We start from the raw sequence: 20244 nt of genomic DNA, 5'->3' as shown, positions 1-20244 counted from the left end.
ATGTAATACACATAACCAAGGAGGCTCCAAACAGATTGCATGTATTACCAACTGTGAAGGGCAGGCCGAGTGAGATAAAGTTGGTGGCAGGCGCTCCCAGGTGAGGCCTCGGTCCAGGGGCGGAGGTTGGGGCCGCACAGCTGTTGCCGCGCGCCCTGGTCCCTCCTCCCAGCTGCGGCGGCCTCACTCCCACCCCCACCCTCCCCCCGCCTCTCCCCCCGCCGCTCCCGACGCCGCCGCCGCCGCCGCCTCCCCTCCCCTCTGCCTCCCGGTCTCTCCTCGCAATCCTTCCATCGCTCTCGCCCCCTCTCCCTCCGTCCGGTCCTCTGCGCTCCCCTCACCCCGCCTCTCTCCCCCTCCCCCAGCCCCTCCTCTCCTCACCCCACCCTGCCTCCCTCCCTCCCTCCGCCCGCCCGGCGCTGGCTGAGCCGACACCAGGGGGGCTCTCGATGTAGCACCATGACAGGCATCGCCGCCGCCTCCTTCTTCTCTAATACCTGCCGATTCGGGGGCTGCGGACTCCACTTCCCCACCCTGGCCGACCTCATCGAGCACATCGAAGACAACCACATCGGTAAATGGCCCGGGGGTGGGCGGGGGTGCCCGGCGCGCGGAAACTCCTGCCCAGGCGAGAACCCCAGAATGGCCAGGGGTGGTCAGGAGGGAGGAAGGCGGCGGCGGGGCGGGGAGGGTGTGTGGGAGCCCGGGGCATGGGGGTGGCGGGATGCGGAGGCGCGAGGTGCGGTGGGGATGGGGGCAGGGTGGGGCTGGGGGAGAGGGAGGGGGAGGGGCGGGCGCCCCGAGGTGCCGCTGGCGGGCTGGGGGATTCCGAGGGGCGTGCGCGCCCGCGGCGAAGTGGTGGGAGTGGGGCTGCGCGGTGGAGGGGGCGGCGGGGGGAGGGACCGATGCGGCGCGGGGCGGAGGGCGCGGCGGGGCTGGCGGGGCGACCGGCCGGCTCTGGGCAGGAGCGCGGAGTTAGTTGGCCCGGGTGGTCGGAGCGGCTGGGGGCGGCTGGGGGCGGGCGCTGCAAGCCGCCCGCCGCTTCCGCCCGGGCTCGAGCTGTCAGGGCTCGGCGGCGGCTGCAGCCGCTGGGAGGTGGGAGCGGGGGGGCGGGGGTGGCTCCACCGCGGCAGCCATTCCGCTTCCTCCTCCCGGCACCGCCGCCACTGCGTCCTGTCAGCGCTGGTTGCTAGGTGTGGTGCGTCGGGAGGGGGCCGGAGCCGCGGCCGGAGGACGCGGCGCTTGCTCTTTCCCCCGGCGGCGGCAGGGTTCGCTGGCCTGAGGGCGCCCGCTTCTGCCCCGGCCTGGCGCGGTTGCCGGGGCGCTGCGGGCTGAGGTCCCGGGTGCGCCCGCGGGCCGCGCCCAGCGCCCAGGGCCGCGCCGCCCCGGAGGCCCCTGCGGCTGCGTCCGCTGGAGAGCCGTCCCCCAGGACCCGGGGCAGGGCATTTAAATGCGCTCCGGCTCTGAGATTTGCCTTTCAAATGGTGCTAGGCCCGAGGTGCGCCGGCTGCGCCGGGTATCCGCAGCGGCGGCCTGCGCAGCGCCCCGGGCGCCGGGGACTTGGTGGCCGCGGGGGAGGGGGACCCCGCGGGGCGGCTGCTTTCTCTTCCTGCCCAAGACCCCGGGGCCTTTCAACAAGTCCTTTAATTAGCAGAAGCCCTTGCACACGTTTCCATGCTCCTATCCGGAGCTGCTGCGAGGAGAGATGGGTCGGGTTCGTGTGGTTCGGGCGATCCAGCCACCTGCGGAAGGTGTGGCCGGAGCCCACGAGTTGTCCTGTGTGGGCTGGAAGATGAAGGGCCCGCGTGATGCCCCAACGGGGCTGCCTAATCCAGAGAACCTGTGAATTGCCCCCAGAAAGTCATTTCCCAATGAATGCTATGGATTTTGCCATGTGGATGCAGCTCACGTTTCTACAAAGTTGAGAGAATAAATCACGACTGCTGTGTATTTATGCACGAATAAAATGAGGCCGAGCCTTAAGCTCCTTCTCTTAGTATAATGCTTTCTCTTTGCACACAGTGAGTGCTTAATAAACGTTGAATGCTAGTTTAGAATGGGTATATGATGGGACATCCAGAACGGGAAATACTCATTGAAAATGTCTACAAACCATCTTTCAAGACATAATCTGGATGAGTAATTGTCCAGGTTTTGAAACTTACAAAGTTTTAAAACATCCGTGTAATAACTTTTGCCATCTCCTCTGATAAAGGTGTGACAGAAGAGCTAGGGAAGTTTTGGTAGTCTTAAAAGCAGTTTAATGCAGTAACATATTTGCTGATTCATCATCATGATTGAATAGTAATAACTGAAGGTGCTTAAAGGATAAATCAGATTTTTCATGATGGGTAGTTTAAAATAATACTAAAACTCCAGTAATGCAAAGCTCCAATGGAAATTTTGTGAGTTGAAGTTGTTTCTCTTACTTTCAATAATAAATAAAAAATATAAATATAATAAATATGTATTATATAACTATATAAATAACATTTCCTGACCTAGGGAAGGCTGTCATTGCATATCCCATTCACTCACAGTTATTTTAGGATAAACTGTAATTAATGTAAGTAATAATTTCCCCACATTGCCTGCCTACTTGGACTAGCTGGTTAAAAGAAAATAAAATTATATTTATTAAAATGTGTTAAAGACAGTTATCCTTCTTGAGGGTTTAAGTCTGTAATCAGTTAGATAATTTAAAACTATTGGTGAATCACAAATTCTTTAAGTTTGTAGAAATTGTTTTTAGTATCGTGCAAACATTTTTAAGAGGGTTAAGTGGTCCATAAATTTTGTAAAACTTTTAAGTGATGGTCACCCCCAAAGGGCTAGTGTTTTTCTCTTAGTGAAAATATTGAACATTTAAATTTATAACAGTAGCTATGACTTAGGTGAATTTGGAGGCGCGGCTAACAATTACTATACTTTGGAATTAGTTTGACAATAGAAAACTTTATGGGAAGTAAATGTTAGATGAACAAACACTTAGAATTCCCTGGCTGAAGAGACCAAGTGAAACTATTCTGTACCTTAACTGAGGAGAGGCCCCTTACTTTCAAAGACAGCCCCATATGCAGAAAGAAATAAGAATTGACCTCAAGAAGAATAAAAACAACCTACTTAGTAGGCAGTGTCATGTAAATACACTTCCGATGAAGGGACATGAGTGAAAATATACCAGATAAAGCATTTGGTGAATGTTCTATACTACATGTATTGTTAAGTGGAATTTATTGTTTGTGGGTCAGTCTATAAATTTTTGGAGAGATTGTTATTTTTAATGATTGATTTACCAATTCTGAGTCTTTGTCATCAAGTGGCCACATTAAAATGATGCATGAAGACTACTAAGATATATGTTAATATTATCTTTAATTTTTTCAAGGAGTTTGTTATTTAGCAATTATAGGAGTATTAGAGATGTGCTCAAGTAACAGGTCCATCTTGACCTTTCTGAGTTATTACCATTTAACCACTAGTCAAAATCCTTAAGCAGTAATGAAATGAAGGTTTACAGATGGGAATATGGCATATTTCTTGCATGACAGATTTTTCAAGGCCTTTAGTGTACAAAGCCCATAGTTTTCATTATAACTGTATTGCTTAGTTCAGATTAATTAAGTGCATTAATTTGAGAGTAGCTGTTATACGTGTACACTCAGTTCTTGTTGTTAACCAATTATCCATACCCATTAGGAACGAGGATTTGGGGCTGTAGAGCCAAAGGAAGTGTGATTTGCACCATCATCTGTTTTAGCTCTTTTCCTTTCTGTTGGAGGAGTGCTGCACCTGAGGTCCCATTTTCTTCCTTGCATTTCATTGCTGGTTTAGTCCTGGAGCACCTGTCTCCGTGCACAAGCTGGGTACCCCAACTAAAACCCTTCCCCCTCAACTTAAATTGCCTAGAAATCCCACAGCCCTGCAGGTGTGAAGTGTTTCTCCATCAGCTTCACTGTCAGTTCATTCATAGCCTGGCTTTGTTTCCTGGAGATGGGAAAAGCTGATCAGGATTTGTTTGCTTCTTATTGTGAGTAAATACTTGAGTTTGTAGAAACACTCTTGACATACACATCCTAGGTAGGTGAAGTTGAACTGGTAACTAGGAATCATAGAAACACTGAGAGCCCTAAATTTAGCACTGAAGGTCATGTCACAGACTCATGAGATGTCTGCTCCGTCTGTGCATCCCAGTGCTGTGAAGTCTTTGGCTTTTGGTCTGAGAAAGACAACTGTTTAATCATTCTTACTAGATTTGATTATTTGGTACATTTGTAAGAATCAAAAGCATTTTGATTTTTATTTATATACTGATAGATATCGAGCACCAATTTTGTACCAGGTACAGTTCTAGGCACTTGGTATATTTTGGTGAACAAAGATCCCAACCTTTGGGGAGGTTATGTTCTAGTGGTGGGAGATAGACAATAAATAGTCAGCATAAGATGTAAATTATATAGTATGTTGGCAGGTGGTTAGTGGTATGGAAGAGACCGATTAGAGCAGGCTAAGGTGGATTGGGAGATGAAGTGTTGGAATTTCCACTTGGTTGGCCAGTATAGGCCTCACTGAGAAGCTGATAGGTGAGCCAAAACCTTGACAGAAGTGAGGGAGTTAGCCATGAGGACAAACAGGGAACATTAAGGTCCAGGCAGAGGGAATAAGAATGCAACTTGCACCTCTTAAACTGAAACACAGATTTGACCAGATTCGGTTATTCTTGTGATGGTACTAAACGAGCAGGTCATTTAGAACTTTCCCCAGATGTTGGGAGCCTCAGTTTTGCTTTTTTTTTTTTTGCGGTACACGGGCCTCTCACTGTTGTGGCCTCTCCCATTGCAGAGCACAGGCTCCGGATGCGCAGGCTCAGCGGCCATGGCTTACGGGCCTAGCTGCTCTGCGGCATGTGGGATCTTCCCAGACCGGGGCACGAACCTGCGTCCCCTGCATTGGCAGGCAGACTCTCAACCACTGCGCCACCAGGGAAGCCCAGTTTTGCTATTCTTGAGTAAGACTTTTCTGTCGGGGCCCCATAAGGAAGTGGAGCATTGTTGCCTAATGGTGGCTTGCAGTAGCTATGACTTGGTTGGGTCTTGACCCTGAATGTCAGCAGGTTTCTTCTTGTGAGTCACCTCATCTCTAAAATCCGGGTAATAAATCCATGCTGCTTCATTTTGTAGGATAGATTTGTAAACCATCTAATTAATAAAGGTCAAAGTCTCCGGAAAGAAAAATAAGGTAGTTACTATCAATAATGTAGGATTTGGCTCCAAGGACGGTTTGGTAAAAATTTGCATTATCTTAAAGCCGTGCTACTGTATACTAAATAGATGGGTGTATGATATGTAGTAGGCCCTTATTATCTCCACTTTATAGGTGAGCAAACTGAGGCACAGAAAGATTACTTAACTCGCCTAAGTTTCCGTGACTGGTAAGTGTGAGCTGGAATTTGAATTTCAGACGGGTATGCAGACCTGGGCTTGTGCCAAATTGCCAGACAGCTGAAGAGCTAGACAGCCCTGGCCCTGCTCCCCTTCCACCCCCAGCCGGTCTGCTTCCTCCTTCAGGAAGTAACTGACCCCTTGAGATGAGGATCATCTCGGAGGCCCCATGGTGAACCCCGTTTGCTTGGTTTGGAATATGCATCTCTGCCACTTGTCAGCCGTTTGACTAAGGACAGATGACTTAACCACACTGAGCTTCAGTTTCATCTTCTGTATAATGAGGCTCATAACAGCGCCTACCCCGTGGAGTGGCTGATGAGGGTTAAGTGAGCTACTATGTGTAAAGTACTCACTTACTTCAGTAGTAGTAAGTTATGTACGTCATCCAGTTTCTTGCCATTTTATGTGTTTGCTAAGTAAGTATGTTGGAATCCTATGAAGGTCTACATTAGAGGTTAATAGAATGTGGGTGGTATCCACCTACAACTATATAAAATCACCAGGCCTGTCCCAGGAAAGACTGAGAGTCAGAAATGGGACACCCACAGTCCAGCGTTGGGGTTGCAACCTCTGGCCACCTTCTCTTCCGTGTGGCCAGAGGTACTTTAGACTCTGGCAAAGGCCTTTGCCGCTGTGGACTAGGAAGTGGTGTCAAGGCCAGCGGCTTCCAACATGGCCTTTCCTTGTGGCCTGCGTTTAGTTGAAAAAAAACCCAAGACTAGAAAGAGGCACTGTGCCTTGGGGCTGTGGGCACATTCCCACGAGGGCATTTCCTGTGGAGAGAAGGAATGACTGAATGAATAAATGGATGAATTAAAGGCTTGTCACTGCCCGCCCTGCTCTTTGCCTGTACCCTGTGGCTTGGTGGCAGGATGCCCTGTTAATCCCTCCCATGGTTCACTAGAAGGTCCCAGGTAGAGAGCCAGGGAGATTTTAAGTGCGTGTGTGTGCATGAGTGGGCGCACACACATGTGTGCACACACCACCCAGTGGGGGACCCCTAAATGTAAAACTTCCTCCAAAACACCATCTTTAGTGGCTTTTCCATTTGCCCAATTGTCACCTGAAAGCAGTCAAATCACCCTTTATAAAACCTTGCTAGTGAACATCCTGTCTCATAAGTTTCACAAGTTTTTGATTGTTTTCTCCTGTCCATGTTTTCTGATGTATGACTGAAACGCACAGACAGAAAAACTCTTGCCTACAGCCAACTAACTTGACAGAAGCATTTGTGTTCTTTGGAAACTAGTTTCCTTTAGAGTGCAATTATTTTGGTGACATTTCCCACCTTGACAATTCTAGAAGTGCAAACTGACAGCTGTTTTCAGAAAACCCGATTCTTCTGTTGATGACAGGGAAGAAGCCTCCAGACTGGAGCAGGCTGGTGATACGTGATGAGAGGGGCTTTCCTAGGACTGTCTAGAAGCCAAAGGCCTTGAGTTTTAGACTGAGGTCTGAGAGACAGGGCACAATACTATTGAAGCCCTTAAAAATCCTCCCTTTTTTTTCCAGCTTTTGCTTTTAGGACAAGAATCATACCCCGCATGTCCTTAGGTTTCCCTCCGCACCCCATCCTTACCCCTGCCCTCAGATCTTAACAGTGCAGACATGGTACAGACTGGGTACTACTGAAGAAACATCAGTACTTGCTGGATCGCAGATAATACATTTTGTTTCATGACGAGATAATAGATTTGTTCCATACTGACTTGGCTAAAGTGTTATTCTTGAATAGCAGATGTTGTTTTATTTAGAATTTGAAAATCGGAAACTGCAAATGTCAGAAACTTATTATATGTTTCTTTAAAAAAAGGCTTTCATTTAATATGCTAAATCAGTTGAAAGAAAATTATATTTTCCCCTTGCACTAAGCACTGTAATCATGCAGTAGTTTTCACCTATTTTTTTTAAAGTCCAGCTGCAAGCACAGACCAGATTAATGGATATTCTCTTTAAGGATGAAGTCTTCCCAATAACTCTCTCTCCACTTTGGCAGACGTCAAAGTGCCTCTTTTGGGTCACTAACTACAGACTCTCTGTCCAGCACTAGAGAGCATTGATAGTCTCCTGATGGCCTGGCTCACCCACTGGCCTCCTAAAGGAAGCCCTGTTCTCTGTCTGCCAGGCTCTAATAGTGCCTTTCTTCTGAGATAGACCTCCTTGAAGGGACAAGATCTGGATACCATGCTGTTAATTTGAAAAGACTCACTCTTTCTTTGGTATTATACATATATAGAATTAATGTATATACATAATGTGTAGATAAATGTTATATATATAAAATATATAATACAAATACATATATAACGCATACATAAATGGCGTATGTATATGTGTGTATTTATATATGTATGTGTATATACACCACACAGATATACGTATACATATATACATATGTGTATTTATAGGTGGATATATATACATTTCTCTCTCTCCCTAGATCACTGTGCATAGTGAGGACTACCACAAACATTTTTGAGTATTTTCTATCTACAGTACTTAGGACTGTACTTCCTGTTTCCAAAGGATTGAAATTTATTTGGAGAGACCAGACATGTACAGACTGAGATAAATGATGAAGAATAATCGGGACCACAGAGGCAGATTTATTGTGAAGCTAATGAATTGCAAGCCCCAGGGCCCCTCACTTGTACAGTATATGTTTTACCATTTCTGAGTATATTGCTTGGGTTCACCCGGCCCTTTCCAAGGCCCTAGAGGAGCCCACCAGTGTACACAGCCATGCATTCATGGATGACATCATAACTTGTAAAATTTGTAGGGGGTAAGATTTTAACAGCAGTCGGGTAACATTATCCTTTTCCACTCTGACTTCCCTTCTGTAACATTTCTCCTTGGATTCAGTGACATCGGAATTGAGAGTGTTTCTGAGATATAGCTAAGGGGCAGTTGAATTGGGGACACTTTTAGTTTGGGTTGAGTGGGATGCATTTATTCAGTTCACAGTCGTCTCTGTGTCTAGTTAAGTTATTCCTAGCCATCCTAGGGTAGGAATCACTTCCCAGGAATGTCGTCCACCGGGGGATGTGCCAATGTGCCAGCTCACCTAGGGTCTGTACAAAAAGGGGCAGGGACGGGTTAATATTGCAGCATGAATCTGTACTATGACTTCTGCTGGTGGGAATATGGTTTGACTATGGTATGGAGCCAGAAGCTAGTCTGGAAAATTCTTCTACTTATTAGATGTATAAAATTGTAAGTAGAAGATTCAGTTCTCATCTAAGTGTCTTTGACATGGAAGTTCTTTCTGTTAGGAATATACTCAATAATGCAAATATACATTTATAAACGCACCATGTTTTTTAATGGGAATTCCGTGTTTAAGTTTCTTGTTTGACGTGAGTGTGTAAATGTGTAGAAACACACACACGTAAACACATATCAGTGACAACAAAAAACACAGCAAACTGATTACTGAGTGTCATCAGTACAAAAAATATTTAAAGTTAGTCAATGCACAAGGAGACTTGGAATGCCCTGAACTCTTGTGGCTGACATGTGAAAGAAAATAAGTGTTTACAAATTTGACAACAATCCTAAAAATTTATATGGCATCATAAAGAGCTATGAGGCTAAAAGTAACTTTTCTGAATTATCAATAATTAAAAATAAATTTTGATCACCCATGCTTGAGGAAAGACCAATTTATCTTTGTGCCGTATAGAAAATGATATTAATATGAGTCGTTGTCATATGAGAAGTAATCAAGAGTGTGCAGCCCCAAAGAAGTATTTACAGCAGTGTTTCAGGTGATAAATTAATTCACATACTGGGTTCTTTTTCTGAATTTCGATTTTGTGGTGTTTTGGTAATGTCAGCTTTAAAACTTTGTATTTTGCTGTGATTTTTTTAAATCTAAATAATCACTTTTCTAAGCATTTTGTATTTATAATGTTGCAGTTTTTTTCATAAACAGGGTCTAAAGCTGCAGGCCCTGTAAAACTTGGGTCCATTTCTTAGTACTAATTAGAGAGTCATTACTATGTGCCAGATACAGTTCTAAACAATTTTCATACAGTATCTGATTCACCCTCACAGCAAGCTATGAATTAGACATTTCTATCCTAGAAGTACCGCCTTCTAATTTTGAGTTAAATATGCTACCATATTAGATAAATACCTTATCTGGTGAAATATGACTAGAATGCTTGTTTATTTTGGTAAGATTAAAAAACAAACATTTCCCTCAGTAAATAGCATCATCATAACTGGTCCTTCCTTCTTTGTGCTGTAGCGTTGGCTCATGTCTCTGCCAGAACTGTGTGCACCGTACTTTATGGTAGCCACCTATGGACTTTGCCTCCCCCGGAAACTTGGCCCTTTTCTGTAGGACTGGGCCTTGCCATCCTCCTAGCATCTTCCTCAAGGAGTGTTTTCAGAAATGAAATGAAAATAAAAATCAAGAAACGTCTTGGGCTGTGGAAGAATAAGTTACAAAGGGAACTTTGGGCAGTGAAAAGCATTTTTGAAGCTAACCATCTCTGGAGGTGTGCATACGTGAGGACTTACATATTTATTTGTTTATGTGTATATGTTAATGGCACACATACAGACACTAGTTATGTAATTAGTTTAGGGTAGTTTATATTAAGGACATTTTAAGAAGACTTTTTTTTTTTAAAAGGGAGATTTGAAAAGGAAATCCACTTCTTTATTTTTACACTTGGGAATTGAACTTGGTTAATCCTTTTCCAGATTGAGAATATTACGAAGCTTAGTTGAATCATTTTTTGCCTGACCTACCGTATTTTGTTGTCTAGAACATTCTAGGGCTTAAACAATGCTAGGACAAAAAAGTATCTTGCATCCCTTCCACATCTTTGCCAGGGATGTTTGGTGTAAGGGAGGCCAGAGGCTGCAGTGGGGAGAAGCTGGGGCTGTGAAGCTAGACAGAATTGGATTTTGAATCCTGATTCCACTTGGACAGTTCTGACAATCTTATTTATATAAAATGGTAACAATAACTACCATCATTAAGCGTCCACTAGTGATGCACTGGTTAGCTGCTTTATACGCATTGCTTAAGAATTCAATATGAGTCCCATCTGACATACGAAACAGACCAAGACCTAGACCAAATAACCCAGCATGAAGTACACAGCCAGTAAAATGCTCCGGGGAGTGAGGGACAGGCTTTGCTCTCAGGTGTCCCCATATACCTTAGCACTTGCTCTTTATAAACTGTGACTTTTTATGAGATGTTTGCATTTTAATAGAAGGCTGTTGTATACCTAAGTGTCTTACACACAGAATGGCTGCATTTCCAAAGGGAACAAATGTTTCAAGGCTTCTAAGAAAATGTTTATGTAGGTTAGGAGAGTCCATGAGCATCCCAGCATCACAGTAACAGTAATGAAAACAATAATTTGGCAGTTCTAAAATGGTTATAATTACTGAATTGTCTAAAGATGCTGACTGGTTTTCTTTCCTTTACCGATACTTATTTATGTGGGGGTGGAAGACTCTTTTCAAACATAATACCTAACACTGTAAACATTTACAAACTTCTCTTTTACTTTAGATTTTCAAAATTAAAATAATGTCATTATGTTCATGTGCATTATTTTAAAAATCTGTTTGGACCAATGATACCTAACTGGACCCAGCTATACAAACATTGTGAATTACGAGCCCTGACCTCTTGGCATGTGTTTAGAGCCCTCCCTGATGGACATTTCCCTGGTGGCACTGACTGCACACTTTAGGTCACATTTCTGTATCATCAGACCTCGAACGGCTGGTGCAGGAGCACATCTGGGCTTAAAAATTGAAGCCCCCCTTTTCTTACCTAAATCATTCAGTGAAAGTCTCTCGAATGCTAATTTAGCTGCCTGATTCTCAATACATGGCATAATTATATAAAAAATGGCAGGGCTTCCTTGGTGGCACAGTGGTTGAGAGTCCGCCTGCCGATGCAGGGGACACGGGTTCGTGCCCCGGTCCGGGAAGATCCCACATGCCGTGGAGCGGCTGGACCCGTGAGCCATGGCCGCTGAGGCTGCACGTCCGGAAGGGGCCACAACAGTGAGAGGCCCGCGTTAAAAAAAAAAAAAAATAGAAATGGCAAAAGCAGGGGAATCTATAGAGTCATATTTATACAGCTTACTGTTAAGTAAACGGAATAGCATGGTAATAAGCATAAATAAGTGTAAGTTATGCCCATGCTTCCTTAGGTATCAAACATCAAATAAAGGTGTTGGGGCTTTTGAAGCTTTTTTGTAAATTCAAGCTAAATATGTATTACGGAAAGCTTTCACCTCTAAAATTCCAGATGAACTTTTCTAGGCCTCTGTCCTTGTGGAGCTAATCTGTGGTTGGGGTATCTGACAGGCTGGTGTGTCTGTGGGCTAAAACTCCTTTTCAGGACTCCCAGCAGGTGCCACACAGGCCCCAAGTAATTTATAGATAGTTTAGATTTTAGATCTTTATCGAGTAGATCTTTTGATAGAATATTTCTGACACTAGACGTCTGGAGTTTGGCACCAACTCAACCCAATGGGTGACAGTGTGTGACTTAAGTTAATGCGTTTCAGTGTTCTGCTTGGGCTGGAAACTCCCGTTTGTATGTTGGCTTCACTTCAGCACTTTCAGGGGCCCACACCAAAATGTTTGCTGTAAAAATATGCAAACATCAGACCAAAAAATTTGATCAAGAGATGTTAAGTTATATGTGCTTTTCATTTCAGATGTTAGAATAAAGAAATGATATTTTGTCAAAACCTGGAAAGACGATAGCATCTTAAGTGTCTGTCATATATGTTGGAAAGTAATGAGAATGTTTCTTATCTGTGGGAGTCAGTCTTATTGATTTATAAGTCACGCCCTGTATAGCAGTGGAGTTTACATCAGTAGTGTTCAACAAGAACAGAGTTACTTGGATGAACCTGGAAAAAATAAGGATGCCCAGGCTCCACTCCCAGACCTTCTGATGTGCTTGACCAGAGGTGCTCTGGGTCTGAGCATCTGTTTCTAACACTTCAAAGTTGAATCTATTATGTTGCCAAGGTTGGGAACCCAGTGGCTTACACTAATGAAATAATTAACATTGTGAGGATTAGGGAGTGTTAACAAGGAATCAAACTTTTAAAGAGCTGTAACCTTTTTGGGCTTCCATTCTAATAGATGTAATTTTTAGTTTTACTGGAGGCAAGCATTTAATATAGGTGAGTATGAAGACCTGATACTAACTCAGGTATGTAGTTAGAGCAGAAATGCTCAAACTGGGGACCTTGTGGCCTAAGCGTCTCAAACCCAGATATCCTCAGGACACAATGTATGAGTGAACTGACCAAGTTCAGTGTAATTTGGAGTAGAGGGAACTCTGGCCAACCAGAGAGCCCTTGCTTCACTGACCTGCAGCTCGGTGCTCCCAGGTCGGAGTACAGGGCCTTTGTCCGCAGGTTCTGTTATTATAATTATTATTATTACTGCTACTTTTAGAAGCTAGGAATTAAGATTTTTATGTGAAATCTATCTTTAAATGTTTGCAACTAATACAGATGGGTTTTAGAACATTGTACGAGAAAACTACTGCATCGTACCTAATCACTGTATTTAATGAGAGATTGTAAGGATGGACCCTGTGTTTATAATGGAGTTCACGTGAATGCTGAGATGCAGAGTAAACTTTGAAGACCATTATTTCCAGCAGGGAAGCTATGCAAACTACGTAAAGTGTAATGGAAAGAACATATATTTTTTCCCCATTTCTCTTTGTGAAATGGTTGACTTTTTTTAATACGAAAATTTATCATTTTTCTTTTATACCAAATTCTAAAAAATGAGCCTTGGTTTTGAAAGTGTATTAGGATCATTTTCAGTGGTATTTCCCTCCTTTGGGGAAAAAAAGTACCACTCAAAAACTCTATCCTAGGTGTTTTCTTCACGACAAAGAAAGAAAAAAACCTTTTGCAGATGGATTGAATATCGTACCACTAGAAAACTGGAAGGAAACTTAGAGTTGATCTAGTCTGATTAGCTAATTCCATAGATGAAGAATCCATGGTGATTTAAAGTCATGAGCAGGCAACAGAACTTGGCCAGGAGGGGTTTAGAGCACAGCCCTGGAGCAGCAGTTCAGCTTGGGGTTCCTGGAGCCGGCTGGCCTCACTTGGAATCCTGGCTTTGCTCCTTCTGTCAAGTGATATAATCTCTCTGTGCCTCATTTTCTTCATCTCTAAAATGGGAGTAATAGAACGTATCTCAAGGTGTAGTGAGATACCACACACACGTAGTGCGTTAGCTGTTGGAACTCTGGAGAATTCTGAAGAGAAGAAAACTCTCCAGTGAGTTCCCTTCATTGCCTCTGGAGGAAGCGGCGGCGTGGAGGCGTTTCTGTAGGGTGGTCAGGGGTGCTGCCTCCAGTCCCACTGCCTGTGTGACCTTGGCCAAATTATTTAATTTCTCTCGACCTCAGCTTCTGTGAGATGAGGAAAGTCAGTATTTATCTCAGAGTGCTGTTATGAGGATTAAATAAAAACATGCATTTGAGGGGCCTGGCAACCAGAAAGCACCCCATAAACGTTAATACTGATAGAATTGTACCGTCTTCTTGCATCTGCGATGATGGTGTTCCCAATGCCACATTCCTCAGATTCTTCTATCCTCTTTGTTTTCATAATACAATGGAAGAAGGTGAATCCAAATAACCGTATACATTTCTGTTCTTTGTTAAGCATTTTTACTTTGAGATCTTTGGTGAGATTCGATTTCCCTGGTAGAGTTTTGGTTTGTGTTTGAATAGGTCGTACTGAGTGGTCGTCGGAATCCATGAGCTGTTAAAACATTCCACACACAAATTCTTGCCGTTTCACAATATACCAGCCTTAATTTAGTATTGTTTGTCTAGATCTAAGTTTTTGAGACGTTAGATCATGTGATTAGAAAAATGACTTCCATATTCGATAAATATTTTCTATTTGGGAGAAAAGGCATTTTAGGGGTCTAGAAAGGTTTATTAAACTATATAAACAGAAAACACAATTTTTTCATGTTGTACCAACTAAGCAGTGGAAAAACAGGATATGATTTTGTGTGAATTGTTTGTGATGGTTTATTGTGAATCATTCGAAAGGATTTATAGGACTTTTATGAAGAAATTCAAGGACATGACTGTAGGACTCTTAACAAAATGCCGTGTTCTCGTTAAGTGGCTGTGCGTCTCTTTAATAATAGTTCTTGAAATGTCACATACTCAAATGCTGGAAGCTTCTCAGGAAAGTCCCAGGATAGGCCTTGTTTTAGAGGCTTGAGTGGTAGTAGTTGAGTTTTTTACTGATTGCAGAGGGTATTTAAAATACTTTATTCCTAAATGGTATCTGACAGTGACTGAAATCCTTTTCAGTCCTATAGAATATGTTGCCACTGGTTATCCCCTTTAAAGAGTATGCAGGGATCCGATGCAGTTAAGCAGCTGGTCCAGGCTTATGAGACGTATCAACAATTGACTTTAAAAATGGTTTCCAGCTCTTTAATTACCGAGGGTCCCTTTAGTTATTTTCCTTCTCCCTCCCCATGGATTCTAAGTCTTGACAGATTTCTGTCCAACAACCAACCTGACTTGGTAAGTAATTAAATGCTTTGTTTTTCTGCATTTTCATGCAGCAACATCTAAAACTCTCAATTTATATAGTTGATCCATATTTATGAGTACTAACTATGCGGGTACTGTAGCGAACAACGCAATCAAAGTCCGTGCTCACAGGAGAAGCAGACAAAACACAAATACATAAGATAATTTCAAACAGTCATAACGCTGTGGAGAAAAACAGAGTGAGTCAGGAGAGAGAGGCTAAGAGGCCTATTTGAGATAAGGTAGAGGGAGGCATCTCGGAAGGGACCTGAATGAAGTAGCGGATGAATGAGCCATTCGGGTATCTGGGGGAAGAATGTTTCAGGCAGAGGGACCAGCAAGGGCACAGGTCCAGAGCAGGAGTGTCTGGTGTGCTTGAGGAACAGCAGGGAGGCTGGGGTGGTGGGAGCAGAGAGAAAAAGGAGGAGGGGGTGGAGGGTGGGATAAGAGCAGTTGTCAGGGACCTCCGCCTGTCAACATGTGTCAGCCAGTGTCACCTGAAGGAGTTAAAGTAACTCCAGCCCCAAAAGATGTTGTGGAATGTTGTGTAGCTTTATTATGGTTATAGTTTTCACTATGCTTTTTGTAACATCCAAATAGCTCAAGGACCCCATTTCCACCTTCAAAGCCCTGTAGAGACTGGGAAACCCTAATTGGCCTCAAGATCTCTTCAAATCTAGTTTGCTTTTTGTTTAAACCTAAAAGCTTTATTTATATTTTGCAATCCATGTTGAGATAAAGATTTTTGACTAATATAAATCATTTAGTGTTTGCTGTTTTATTTTGGAGTGGGAGTGAAAAGGATGATCAGTAATCATGATGCACAAACAAATAATGTTTGGTATAGTTTTCAAACTCTGGGGACCTATGGATTTCTTAAAACTTTTCTTCAGGAGCTTCGTGAAATCTTGTATAGATTTTAGTGGATATAAACGTTGGCAGAAAGGGGGGGTGTGGGTTGACGAGAGGAGAGAATGGTCTTGACAGCAGTAACTTAAAACATACTGATGGAAGGACAGAAAAATTACTGAGGGAGATTATGTAGACCTGAAGATATGAGCCTGAAGATACTATTTCACCATCAGTACTTTTTTTTTATTCTGAAAGGTAGTATTTTATGTAGCTCTTCCATGAAAAATAGATACTGGTTTTTCTTCTGCATATTTTTTTGTGTGTGTGTGGTACTTGGGCCTCTCACTGTTTGTGGCCTCTCCCGTTGCAGAGCACAGGCTCCGGACGCGCAGGCTAAGTGGCCATGGTTCACGGGCCCAGCCGCTCCGCGGCATGTAGGATCTTCCCGGACCGGGGCATGAACCCGTGTCCCCTGCATCGGCAGGCGGACTCTCAACCACTGCGCCCCCAGGGAAGCCCTCTTCTGCATCTTATGGGGAAAAGTTAGTATAAACATTTCACTGTCAAAGTGAGCTTTTGTTTTTATTGAGAGTACGTGACCCTGTTCTCTGTATTCTAATGTGCCTGTATCTTTGTTCAAGTAATTGAGATATGGTGTGTTTTGGGTGACAGGATGCCTGTGCAGTTAATACATTTTAAGGGAAAAATCAAAGAGTGTGAGATACTGAGAAATACATGTATTTGTACCTGTAATTTAGCCTTTCCAATGAATATAAAATGATGAAGCATTAATCAGCTACTGCCACAATGATGCATCATAACAAACTATCCCAAAACCCAGTAGCTTCTAACGCTAAGCTACTGAGCACTTATTCTCATGCTCTCTGGTCTACAGGGTGACTGTTCTGCTGGTAGAAGCTGGATTCAGCTGGGTGGCTCAGCTTCAGGCTGCCAGTCCACTGTTCTACTCAGGTCAGGCACAAGTCAGCTGATGTGCACATTCTGGGGACCAGGCTGAAGGGGCAGCAGCTCCGAGGGGCATATGCTTTTTTCAAGTGCCACACCAAACCAGGGAAGCTCATTTAAAGGCCTCTATTCATATCATGTCTATAACATTCCTTTGGTCAAATCAAGTCACTTGGCCAGGCACAGAGCTGATAGGGCGAGGAAATATATTCCTCCCTAAGGGGAAGAGGCGGAGATGCGAGTGAACAGCGATCCATTATCACAGATACGTTTTATCAGAAATAGAAAAAATCCAAAAGCATTTGGAAGTTAGTACAGAGATATAAATTTTCTCTAAAATGATCATAATACTGTATAAACATGAAGTTGCTCCCAGAGATCATGGGAAACACACCTTGGGAGTCCCCAGTGAGGAATGAATAAGCATTTCACATGGGGAAATTAAGACTTAAAAGCAGTTAAATGATTTCTACTTAGCCACAAAGAACAGGGGAATCTACTTCTCTAGTTAGCAATGACCCCTTTTCTATTCTGAAGTTAACTTAAGAATCCAAAGGCTTTGATTTCGGTGGCCCAGTGTTCTGTGCTTGTCTTCTTAGTTCCTAAGTTGTTTGGCAAGGCTCAGAAGGTTGACAGCACTCCCTGTGCTGCCCTTTCCTGGCACACAGAGCTTTAGAAAAGCTTCGGGACTGCTTTGGGGGATGGATCTTGTGCCCCTTCTTCCTTCAGTTCTGAGCCAACATCACAGAGGATGGAAAAGGGCTGACCTGCCGGTAGGGAACCTACCTTCTGCATTCTCCCACTGTGCATCACACCTTCTGGTGGCTGAGGGAGTGGTCGCTGGTATTGGACACCTCAGGTTCTGGTTGGGCAGCTCTGTGATTTTGGGCAACTTACTAATGTATAATTTTCTCATTTGCAAAGTGAGAAATGTGCTATCTACCATATAGGGCTGTTGGGAAGGTTAAGTAAGTGGCAAGTCCTAGCACAGGGTCTGGAACATGTTAAACATTTAATAAATATGAGCTGATAATGCTTTTATTATTATCTGCCGTGACAGGTACTGCAGACAGCATTCCATTATTGTTATTTCATTCCATTATTGTTATTTCTGTTTCTCCTCACTAAATCGTGAGCCTCCAAAAGGCATGGTTTGTGGCACTGTTTCATCTCTGGTCCCCATTCTGCAGCAGCACTAAGTTTATGATGTAGGAACTTAAACTGATATCCACTGAATTGTATCCAGACATGTATCTTCTGCCATGAAGCCTTCAGCTCCAAGGACCAGATTAGATTGTTCCTAAAAACAGATTTAGTCATTCTTTTTTCCCTTCCACATTTTGCCTTGAAATAAAGACTTTTGAAGCCATAGGAATTTAAAGGTTTTGAGTTAGTTCCATGCTTTGCCTTTAATCAGGCACATTCTACAAACTCAAGGAAGCCCTGGCTGCTTTATGTTATTGATACATCAGGAGAATTGATAAAAGTACAGACGCTAATTTTCATTGTGTGTTTACAAGACTTAAAGGACATTTAAAGAAATTTTGTTCTAATATTCTTCTAACCCCTGTCCTTTGAGTTGCCTCTCAGATGGTGTCTGTGATCTTACCATCAGCCTGTTCAAAAGTATTGTACAAGCAGCTCATGCAGGTCAATATCAAAAAAATAAGCAACCCAATCCAAAAATGGGCAGAAGACCTAAACAGACACCTCTCCAAATAGATACACAGACTGCCAACAGGCACATGAAAGGATGCTCAACATCATTAATCATTAGAGAAATGCAAATCAAAACTACAATGAGATATCACCTCACACCAGTCAGAATGGCCATCATCCAAAAATGCTGGAGAGGGTGTGGAGAAAAGGGAACCCTCTTGCACTGTTGTTGGGAATGTAAATTGATTCCCCACTATGGAGAACAGTATGGAGTTTCCTTAAAAAACTAAAAATAGAACTACCATATGACCCAGCAATCCCACTACTGGGCATATACCCTGAGAAAACCATAGTGCTAAAAGAGACATGTACCGCAATGTTCATTGCAGCTCTATTTACAATAGCCAGGACATGGAAGCAACCTAAGTGTCCATCGACAGATGAATGGATAAAGAAGATGTGGCACATGTATACAATGGAATATTACTCAGCCGTAAAAAGAAATGAAATTGAGTTATTTGTATTGAGGTGGATGGACCTAGAATCTGTCATACAGAGTGAAGTAAGTCAGAAAGAGAAAAACGAACACCGTATGCTAACACATATATATGGAATCTAAAAAAAAAAAATGGTTCTGATGAACATAGGGGCAGGACAGGAATAAAGACACAGACATAGAGAGTGGACTTGAGGACACGGGAAGGTGGAAGTGTAAGATGGGATGAAGTGAGAGAGTGGCATGGACATATATACACTACCAAACGTAAAATAGGTAGCTAGTGGGAAGCAGTCGCATAGCACAGGGAGATCAGCTCGGGGCTTTGTGACCACCTAGAGGGGTGGGATAGGGAGGGTGGGAGGGAGACACAAGAGGGAGGAGATATGGGGATATATGTATACGTATAGCTAATTCACTTTGTTATACAGCAGAAACTAACACAACATTGTGAAGCAGTTATACTCCAATAAAGATGTTAAAGAAAAAAAAAAGTATTGTAAATTTTCAGCTAAGTCATTGCTCCCAATGTGGGGTCACTGAGGATAAAAGCTTCAGATATTATAACAAACAGGCCCGACATCACATAGATTAAATGTCCAAGAAGTTTCTCTTTCACATAAGGATCCAGGGTAGACCAGCAGGCTCCTCAGTTCCATGCAGTCATTCAGGACTTCAGTTCCTTTCATCTTATTGCTCTGCTCTCCCAGCATCTACTCCCCTTCTGCATGGTGCAGGTTGGGTTCCCTAGGGTCCTTCCCTGAGAATGACCCTTTGTGTTCATGTTAGAGGAAAGGAAAAGAGTGTGGAGCTGGGCACATACAATGTGTTATGGCCCAGGCCTCCAAGGGTAACCTATCATTCTACTCTGTTTCATTGGTGAGAACTTAATTGCATTGCTCCATGCAGCTATGCAGGTGCTGGCATATGTAGCCCCCAGCAGGGCCTAACTACAATTCTATTACTGTGGAGGAAGGGAGGGCCTAATTTGAGTGAACAGCTATCAGGTTCCTGCCCTGGACCAACAAGTAAGTCTGCTTTTGAGAATTTTGCATTTCCGTTGAATAGCTGACATATAGTCCAGTGCTTTAATGAATGGGTAGTTATAATAAAAATTGATAGGATTTACAATTTATTGAGCTCCAATGATGTGCTTAAACACAATTGAAAGCGTTATCTCTTGACCCTCTCAGAAAGGCCGTGAGGGAGGTTGTGTTATTATCTGCATTTTATAG

The 20244-nt window shown here is 43.4% G+C and overlaps 1 protein-coding gene across 2 annotated transcripts in view; it reads left to right on the top strand.

Annotated features, from left to right (window-relative positions):
• The first annotated feature begins 356 nt into the window (after positions 1-356).
• The window catches only part of JAZF1 (JAZF zinc finger 1), a 337621-nt gene continuing 317733 nt past the window's right edge, over positions 357-20244 (top strand). For both annotated transcript variants that reach the window (XM_060020654.1, XM_060020653.1), the window contains exon 1: positions 357-574. In XM_060020654.1, the coding sequence (XP_059876637.1) occupies positions 460-574 (115 nt within the window). In that variant the 5' untranslated portion in view covers positions 357-459. The remainder of the gene's footprint in view (positions 575-20244) is intronic.

Source organism: Delphinus delphis, chromosome 9, assembly GCF_949987515.2.
Source record: "Delphinus delphis chromosome 9, mDelDel1.2, whole genome shotgun sequence".
NCBI classification, from domain to species: domain Eukaryota; kingdom Metazoa; phylum Chordata; class Mammalia; order Artiodactyla; family Delphinidae; genus Delphinus; species Delphinus delphis.
The sequence above is the reverse complement of the archived record's forward strand: the minus strand, read 5'-3'. Positions and strand labels throughout refer to the sequence as shown.